Raw genomic sequence first — 10226 nt, 5'->3', positions numbered from 1 at the left:
CGAATTGATTTGGAGTTGTCATTCATGTTAAACACGGCAATCTGACTATTTTAAAATACGAAACGAATAGTGTTTTTTTGTATTCCTTTCACAGTCTGGCGTTGTACAACGTTTACGATTTTTATAGAGAAGTCAGTTTCTCTGAGAAATTTGTTACTCACTATAGAGTTGAATGTTGCGTTCTTCCTGTTTAATGCGCAGCAAATGGATTATAACAAATTCAAAACTATTCGTTTAATTTGTTGCAGTATTTTGGAGTTTGTCATCGTAACTTTTAATTAATTTAGATTATATTAAATGATGACAGCCAAACAGTCCCTGGATTATTATTGGTTCAGAAAATTATAGAGGATGCCTTGGGCTTCAGATTAAAACTGTTCGTGTATCAGCCTGTATGTTGTTTTAAATCGAAACAACTATTTGTATCCAAGTACAGTAGCCGCCTAAATTTATCTAGATCGTTGGCACGATTAATAACATTTTTATTCGATTATCGATGGGCCAAATTGCCTAATCCTGCTCCAATGTCTTACGGTCTTCAACATTCGTACTTAAATAATCTTCGACTTCGAGAAAACCTCCATGTTTACAGTGTGTTGTCTGTGCGTCAGGATCGTTGATAGAATATGTGAACAGTGCGGCATATGATTGTAACCTAAATCTGAGGGTGCTTGACACAAATTCGTCGCATTGATTGTCCGGGTGTGTGGGTCTTTCCAACACGTCTGAACAGGGAAGGAAGGACAGAACAGAAAGAGCGGTTGAAAGGCGTTGATGATTCTCGGGCGGCAAGAGAAAGAATTCTGATATAAATTATTGCATTCAATTTTGATATTTAACGTATGTTACTAGACAATTTCTCATTTTCCAGTGTTTGTCGAAATTATACTTTTGACACAGAGATCATAAGTTTCACTCATTGCAACGATGGAAGAAGACGGCTATGACTGTTGCAAAGTGGTATTGAAATAGTTTCCGCCATCGTCTCTCCCATTTTTTGTAATAACTCGAGAAAGAAAAGTTACTAATTTGGACTCAGATGAATTTCTAGGTAAACATGCGTGTATTAATAGTTTCGTGTAATCTTAAGTGTTGTTGAATCTGTTCGGGCGCCCAATCTTCCTGTTTCTTGTTGAGAATGAACCGTGGTGTGATGGTCTATAATAGCGCTTTAACACAATTTACTCTAAATCATTTACCTCCTTTAAGTGTTGCTTGAAAACCAGAACTCTGCAAATTTCCAAATTGCCAGTACAAGGCGTGGGTAACCGAACGCATTAATTGCATCCCTGGTTGTTAGGCAGATAGCGGCGTTGATATTTCTGATTCTGTTTGCTGAGACACGTCTTGTGAACAGTAAAACAATTACTACAAACTGTTCCGCTCCATTCAAAGAAGAGTAGCCGTGTTGCGTACATGCTAAAGGAAATCCCATTGAAAGAAATATTGGAGTTCTTTGTTGTCACACTTGCAATGCACTAAATCATCCCGATTTGCGTTCCCAGTGCAGCTCCGCAGTTCGTCGCTTTGAATTTTACTTGTACTTCGTGCACCTGCTCCTGCTCCTTGGTCGTAAAGTAACCGCTGATAACTTTTAACCGCAGGGAAAACTGATTTTTCTTTTGAATGATACTAAATTCAGAGATTACTCGGCGGGAATTACTATTGCAAATGAAATTGACGTTTGGTAACATTACAGGTTGATTTTAGTGTATTCCAAGCTGAGAATTTCGGTCTGTTTCTCAACATTTCACTGATATTTGTCGCTTTCAGTGGGCGGCGCTGCTCAGTAGGTAGATAGAACTTCCCTATTAATATTGATGCTTGCTGTTACCAGCCGTTTTACCTATTTCCCACATCCGTGCGAGAGGGAGAATAATTAGTGGGCAATACCTAAATATATTCTTAAATAAACATCAAAGTTTAAGGTTATGAATTAATGCCTTCCTAAGCGAACTATATTATAATTAGCTACTAACTTAGTATAAAAAAGATGTGTGAACTGAAAGCCCTGAAGATTATCCGTATTCTCGGGGCGCAACAGAATTATTTTATTGGAATCGGGCTAATAAAATTAAATGTCTGTCAGTCAGATTTGAAATGATTATTCGACTTGCTACAGATGAGCTTTTATGAGTGTAACTCGTTCGCTTGGAAGTTATTTAGTATAATTGTAAAGTTCCTTATCTAAAATACTTCCATGTTGCACTTAAATAAAAATAAGAGTGGTAACAAGCATTAATATCTTTATGAAGTGTTTTGGACTTAATGGCTGTATGGTTTAGCTCATGTCATAATTAAACCCAATGCCAGTGTTTATTTGATGGGTGATTATTCAGGATTCTAGCAGAGCAGACTAGTAGAATGAGTAGAAAGTAACTCTCCGCCTTCAGTGTTTCCCCCACATATGTACCTCTCTCCATTACTGTGGTTTATGTGATTTTCTATTATTATCGTTTGATTTATTAATTGGAATTACCACTTTAAATGTTTCAATTAGTAAGTTCGATGCATGTCAATGTCGTGCCGCGTATCAAGAAAACACCGATAATAAAGCATTTTCCAAAAATCTTGTAACAAATGCAGTACCGCACAATCCATTGATGGGATAGTGTAAATGTGTGCACCAACACGATTTAAGATATAGGGAATCGCATCTTGCTTTCACCTTTCAGCAGATGGTTTGTAAAGTTTGACAAATAAACAAGTTTAGTTTTCCTGAATATAATAATAAAATATTACAATAAAATCCAAGTACGATAACGGGGTTATTCAGGTTCAGACAGTAATATTAAACGCGTAATACTATGACTTCATAATATAAAATACCAAATATGCCTTAAAACTGAAAACAAAAATATTTTATAGCTAATTGCCAGTATTTATCATTTTCTTAAAATTTAAGATGTTCTTTCCAATTTGGGTCTTCCATGTAAAACAGTGCATTGTGGACACAATAAAAAGACATGAGATTCTTCACGTTACATACTGTTAATATTAGTGGAAACTGCTTTTGTATTTCAACGGCCTGTCAGTTCGATTCTGAAATGTGATTTTTAATGATAAGCTAATTTTGTTATATACTGTTTTAGCAATCTAGGCTGCAAAATTTACGCGAAGCATAATTTATACGTTTAGGAAATCAGTCTCTTAAGAGCTAAAATCTCTTACGGGATATTATATTTCAAATATGCTGATACTAACATTTTAATTCGTTCCTAATTAATTTAATTAAACACACCAAGAAATATTTTAAGTTATAACTTTTATTTTAAGAAAGTGAGAAAACGTTGCATTAAAATAATACAGGAATGTTCGCCAGTAACCATTTCTTAAACAATTATTTTGTCTTAGAAAGGTACATAGTCTATAAAACGTAATATCCATATACAAAACACAGGTTAAAAAATATCAGATAGAAAGACATTTCAAAATCTTCTGTTTCACAGTTTTAAAACTTTGCTTTCTTTTAAATTTTACCCATTACATTCTTTTAAAAGGTTCTTATACTGTACATAGTGACCGGTCAATAAACTATCAGATGTGCTGCTGAAAACAGGATTTGCTTTTTATTGCCTTCAGTTCTCTTTATAATTTTCTGAGTCAATTTGATTTTTTTACACCTGAGATGTCCTATAAACACCACCGCCGAAGGTTTGCAAACAGTACCTAGTCAGTATCTTACAACATATCGCTTTACAGATATTTCTGTATTTTAACTCAAGTCTTTGGAAAGATACATAAATATATATACAAGATTAAGTCTGCTGAACTCATAGTTGTCCGCATTTTGTTGACGTATAGGAAATGTACAAAAATAATCCTACCTTCAGATAGACGTGCATTATACTTTATTAACAGCCGTTAACATTTGGAATCCTACCATTAAAGTTCCCTGCATTTTGTGTAGCAGTCTCTTGGAGCAGACTCGGTAGAGCCGATGAAGAGGAAGGCATTGATGATAATAGAGAAGCGGCTGGAGACTGGGATGCGCAGCTGGCTGGACTGGCGTTGCCTCCTATGATATTTTCGATGGAGAAGGGGGACCTCGATATGGTTGAGCTGTGTTTGACAGATTGCACTGAGGTTAGCGGAGGGCTGAGTTGCGGGTAGAAAGAGTTCCTGGCGAGTTCGCCTGCGGGCAGCATGGACGGCGGGGGGATGGAATGGGCCTGCCTTGATGGATGCTGAAAGGCAAAAACGGCAGAATGAGGATGATAAGCTTGGATCTGAAGCCCGTATCCACAGCCGTATGGTCCATAACCACAAGCAGGGATATAATTACCATGCTCCCGGAGCAGATCCGCTGATTGCTGCCTTTTGAACCGTTTACGCCTCCGTAAAAAGCTGCCATTGTCAAACATATCTGCAGATTCAGGATCCAGAGTCCAGTAGTTGCCTTTTCCCGGATTACCAGGCTCCCTGGGAATTTTTACGAAACAGTCATTTAAGGACAAGTTGTGTCTGATTGAGTTTTGCCAAGCGGGGAACTTCTCTCTGTAGTAAGGAAACCTATTACTGATAAATTCACAGATCTCACTCAGAGTTAGTCTTTTTTTTGGACTTTGGAGGATTGCCATTGTGATTAAGGCTATGTATGAGTAAGGAGGCTTCACCAGAGGGTTTTTACTGGTTGGTTTGTAAGGGTCCCGGTTCGACGAACTATCCACGCAGGAGGGCGATCGAGGCGTTAGAATATCAGAGTGCATTTGGCTAACGACCTCCCCAAAGGAGTTGCCCCCATGGGCCTCGTCTTCCTCCCCTTCCGCTCCGTCTCCCACCACATCTATGTCGGTCTCTTCTGAAACGATGGACGCATCGGACATTTCAGAGCTCAGAGTCATAATACAAACAGATCCGGGGACTCACGAGCAGATCTGAGAGGCTCTAGGGCGATTCTCAGTAACCCTCCACCAGCCTCCCACATAAGGAATCCGAGCGAAATAAAGGACAGTTGCGCCGAAAATTGTCCCTCCTGCCAACTTTCTCAGTTCCTCGGAAAGCCTCCGTTCTAAAGATCAGACAGGTCCCGAATAAACCGAAATGGATCTTCTTTCAGACTTTCATAAAGAATGTAAAAATCACCAATAAAGCGAGATCTCGGGCACAAATTGTAAGCAAAGGAGTGAGGGCGGATCTTACTGAAGCTTTATATTACAGCAGAGATCACATGGCCCCAAACGTCACTACGGAATTAGAAAATCTTATCACATTCCTGCTCCTGAAAATCGAAGCGCTTTGTAAATAAGTAATGAGCAGTGAGTTTTGTTCGCTCCACATACGAGTTCATATATTTGGCTTTTTTTTTTGCCTTTTATCTAAGATTTATTCTCTATTTCTTTTGTGTGAAATAGATATATAGTTTGGATTCTTTTCAAATCCACGCGAGGAAATATAATTCACTAAATATAAACTTTAACAGGATGTAATGATAAATGCAGGAATTGTTTCATAGATTTAACCGAAACCAGGAGTATTTTAATGAATGGCCGGAGGCAAATTGCAATTATGAAACCAAACGTTTAAGTTTCCTTTCTCGGCTGCAGTTTGCTTAGAAAGAAACTTTTTTTTCTTAACAATAAAGTTTTAAAGTCCCCGGAGAAAATGCAGAGGAGACAAAACATTTTGCATTCTAAATTGCTGCTTTCGCCTTTTGAAGTTTGCATGGAGCTCCGTAGATTTTGTAACTAGGTTGGAGGTCTATTAAAGCCTACTGTTGCAGTTTACATTTTTTCTATGAAGTTTGTATAGAAGACAAAGCAAAGAAACATCCCGAGGGGGGGAGTTGCCATAAACACACAAGGTAACCGCTTCCTCTCCATACTTCAGTTTTAATTAATCTTCACGCTTTGAGAACTTCCACTGCAAATGTTGTCGGAGCATATTCAATATTTCAACATTTAGCGTGGAAATTCCGAAAGATGGAGAGATTCGGAACCTTTTGCATTCATCCCTAGTCCCCTTGGCACATAACAGGAGAAAGATGCAGAATTCACCCAAGTTCATAACTTAGAATAATATATCAAAAGACTTAAGTGGTATTTATAACACAAATGTAGTATTTATAATACGACATAAGTAGTATTTATATCTTAAATAGGCTTCGGCCCCTTTACCAATATTTGGCGATGTCACAGAAATTTGATAAAAAGAAATGCAATATCGACTGTTAAGGTAATTAACAAGAGGAGCACAAAAATGCGATGGAAAACAGCTTCTTCTACTTACTCCCACTGACCCTAATGCCTGTTCATTCTCCAAAGCAATCAGTTTAAATGCTACAAATAACGCAATTCCATTGAGCTGCTTTCATCTCGAATTCTCACCAAAACCAACCTGCTGCAAGCCGTTACAGCTTTCCCGAAGCTAGTATTTACAAAATTTGTTCTGAAAGGAACAAAGTTTAACGGAATCTGTAAGAAAATGAGAGGTTTTTTGTTTGCTTGGGTGGTACATTGTGTAACTTTAAGGGAATGGTCAACATGCGTTTTTATGAATTACCTGTTGCATATCCTGCCATTAGATTGCTGCATTGTGTTATTCAGACACTACCTTCTGTTCTCTGACTTGTAAGAACTCAAGCACAGAAGAAAATATTGGAATAGGTCAATAAAATAACAATAAACTATTTCAAGCAAGGAAACTGTAAATTGTAGCTGAAGAGTTCTCCCTGAACAAGGATTTGAACTGTATATCAAGTGAGTGATTACAAATTCTGCAGGTCTGATCTCTTTTGTACAGTCTACATTTTTATAAGTTTATATTGAGAGACAAAATTTGGCAAGAGTGGACATATTAAATTAAACAAAAACTCAATAGCTGTATAAAACCAGTATTTACATAGGCAAAAACTGGAAAAAAATTATTCAAGACATAATTAGATACACAGCGCAAAATAATAACATTTAGTATTAAACGAACAAATCTCGGACGTTGTTGGAAGAATATGACAGATGTCCTTTCGAAAAGAGAAAGAACCTCAGCTCACCATAACATTGTCATTCATTATGTAGTCGATTTGAAGATTAATGGAGCCTGGTTCATACAAAGTTAACATAAATATTGTTCTTTTCATGTTTCATTTGGCATTGAGCAAAAAGCCCAACACCAGACAGGAAGAACAACGGCGAGGATGGGATCTTTAAAAGCTATATTTTACGATATGGCATGTTAGCAGAAAATTGTTTTAGTTAGCTTCACTTTATTTTCTATTGCCTACTTTGGATCCGGGTACTTTTAAGATCTCAAGATTAGTTTTTATCGTTTTGTAGATGCTCAGATAATGTCAATGATCTGTGATTTTACCGGTGTTGAGTTAAGTAAATGCTGGTTTTCATGAAAGTGAACATTCCTCGCGTTTTTCCCCCAAAATGAACGGGAATCCTAACCTCATGCGTTATCCAGAAAATTATACACCCTTCAGTTATGGAATACTTAATAAAATTCATCTTTGAATTCTGGATTGCGCTAAAAAGTACGAATTTGACTAACTTACCGATTTTAACGACTCAATTTTAGACCAGTTTTAATTGTTAATGTTAAGACTCAATGCAATGTCAATGAGAGATCGAATCTAACGAGTTATTTCGATAAGTCTATAATGAGATATATTGAACGCTATCAATACATCATTACACATTACAACTTGTTACTGTTTACCTATATAAATTGAGATGTGTGGTCCAGAAAGAAATCTTAATATATTCTACCAAGAAAGAAAGCTGTCCCCTTTTACTTTTGTTTAGTTGCATTGAGCGACCGGACTACTGTTCTATGATCCATGTTCTACTCCCAGACGCTGTCTATCGACAGCACATCAGTTGCTCTGCTCCGGGATACTATTTGTAGCTATGCAGGCGCAATTCCCTCAATTCGATAGGGAATTCTCCAAAGACTTGCATGAGAAACTAACAGGTAGACAAACTATTATGCGCATTTTAGAAAGACTAAGGAGCTTTAGCAATGGTTTAATACATGGTATTGGCATGAGGGTTACCGTGTCAAGAGACATCGTTGTATATGTATAATGCCAATCTGGACTAGTGGATCAAATGTATTGTTTAGGATTCTGTGATGTTTCGATTAGAATCATGCAAACGAAAAGTGATAAATAAACTTGTTTTCCACTGCGCAGCGAAAACAAGATGCAAGGTGTTCAGCACGAGAAAGCTGTTTCAATCAGCTTCACGATTACCTTAAGTGCCACTCTCCATTTATTCGAAATTTATAGACGAATTACAAGAACCTTTAGTTCTTGAAGTGCTTTAATCGACTCCAGCGATCCTAATCCATTTTGTTTCTCCCTACCTGTCTGTTTCAATATACCATCTGATCCTTCTTTTCTCCTGTCTTACTGCCACCTGTTTATCTCAACAGCTTTGAAAAAATAGATGGCTTGAAACGTTTTAACTGTTCATCTCCAAATCGACTCTGTTTGAGTGTTTCAAGCATTCTTTTTTTTCATTTCGAAATTCTAGCATTTATGGTTTTAAAGCTTTTTCATTAAAAGTAATGAGTTTTTGTTTAAATACAAAAGCAAGACACTGCAGATGTAGGAAATCTGAAACAGAAAGTGTTGGAATTATTGAACAGGTCAGGCAGCAACTGTGGGGAGAGAAACAAAAAGGAACCTTGATATTGCAGCTTGATGACCTCTCATTGAAATTCATTACAAATAAACCAAGCTTTGAATTGCACAGAAAGATAAAGATTTTGCTAAAAGCAAAAGAATATGGAGATGTGATGGTGCCAGCTGCAAGAATATGGAAAGGCTTATTAACCTTTAGCTACATTGTGTTTTCCAGTATGTGAAACGGGGTATTCCTGTCTAGATTCAGCACCAGATGGGACTTTTCTTCCAAATAAATAAAGGGAAGACCGAAACCATGCGCCAATCTGGAGTAAAGCATCAAATGCATTGTTTGGGATTCACTGATGTCTAGATGAGAATTGTGCAAGTGAAAGTTGCAAATGAACTTTACTTGTATCACACGGAGAAAACAAAAAAAAAAACGCAAGGTGTTCAACATGAGAAAGCTGTTTCAATCAGCACACTATTGGACCAAACTAGACTGCAATCTTGCAGTCCAATTTGACCCAGGACTGAAATTGGGTCAATGTATTGCCCAGACCACTTTGTTCCAATGTCCACGTTCCTCGAATTTCAGGTAATCTGCTACTGACACCCTTAATCCTGAACTTGTTACCTTCACATTTATGAGTTCCAATTATTTCTTCATCAACTTCTTACCTTCAGTTTGAGTTACCTAAAACTCTTGTCAAGTTCAATTCACCCATCATCTGCATACTTGCTGAACTGGACTGGTCACAATCCGGCAATACTTCACATTTAAAATAATTTTTTTGTTCAAAATCCCCTCATGGCCCCACCTCTGCCTATGATTTAACCTCTCCCTCTTAGTAATGCAAATTACAAGATCTTTCTGAACTGCTCATTCAGAGTTTTTACACATTACTGATTGAAAATTCTCCAACACTGCTGAACATGTCTTCAAATACCTGGGCATTTGGTTCTGGACTTACTAATCTAATTTGCTTGCATTTTCCAAACCTCTCTCCACTTTTATAGAGATCCTTAAAATATCTCTCTTTGAACAAGCCTTTGGTCATCTAATCTACTATCTTGTTATGTGGTTTGGTATCCAATTTTGTCTAAAAATAGTGCTGAGACATTTCAGGACACCAACATTATTATCATAAATGAAAATTGTGGTGGATATTGACACAAGCACCAGTAAATTTCCAGATATATAAAGGTACAACAGTACAGCAAAAAAAGCATGATTCCACCATTGTATTGTGTCTAATGAAGCAAGTTTCTTCCTGTTAATTGATGTGTATAAACAGAGAAAAGTTTAGAAAGTATACCAAAAATAGTAATAAAAACCTTATTGTGGATGAATGGTGTTGGAAGTTGCTGTACTGTGTCCAGTTATTAGTTGTACAGTATGTCTGTTTCTACAATTGACACAAAATTGATCAACACAGATCACTAATGCAGAAGAGTCATAATTACCACTGCATTTTACATGCCATACTGCCCAAATATGCTATGTGAAGCAGACAGGTCCAATGGAGCAGAATGTATGAGGCCTTATTAATAAACCTGTGAGTTACACTAAAATAGTGGTGTTGTGGACAGTGATGAAGGCGGAGTTTATAAAATGAGGAGCACAGATAAAGTAGATGGTCACGGCCTTTTTCCC

At 37.1% G+C, this 10226-nt stretch overlaps 1 protein-coding gene across 1 annotated transcript; it reads right to left on the bottom strand.

The window, feature by feature from the left end:
- Positions 1 to 3250: 3250 nt before the first annotated feature.
- On the bottom strand, positions 3251 to 5117 carry foxd1 (forkhead box D1). The gene is made up of 2 exons (XM_073048315.1): positions 4286 to 5117; positions 3251 to 4187 (listed from the first exon to the last, which is right to left on the bottom strand). Exons 1-2 carry the CDS (start codon positions 4842 to 4844, stop codon positions 3886 to 3888), a joined length of 861 nt encoding a protein of 286 aa, XP_072904416.1. The 5' UTR covers positions 4845 to 5117; the 3' UTR covers positions 3251 to 3885.
- Between the last annotated feature and the right edge of the window lie 5109 nt (positions 5118 to 10226).

Source organism: Hemitrygon akajei, chromosome 6 (assembly GCF_048418815.1).
Source record: "Hemitrygon akajei chromosome 6, sHemAka1.3, whole genome shotgun sequence".
NCBI classification, from domain to species: Eukaryota; Metazoa; Chordata; class Chondrichthyes; order Myliobatiformes; family Dasyatidae; genus Hemitrygon; species Hemitrygon akajei.
This window is presented reverse-complemented; position numbering and strand designations above follow the sequence as displayed.

Coding starts and splice junctions, on each gene's coding strand:
- foxd1 (XM_073048315.1), bottom strand. CDS start 4,844: ATGACTCTGAGCTCTGAAATGTCCGATGCGTCCATCGTTTCAGAAGAG. Junction 4,188..4,285: donor GGATCTGCTCCGGGAGCATG/GTAATTATATCC, acceptor TTTGCCTTTCAG/CATCCATCAAGGCAGGCCCA.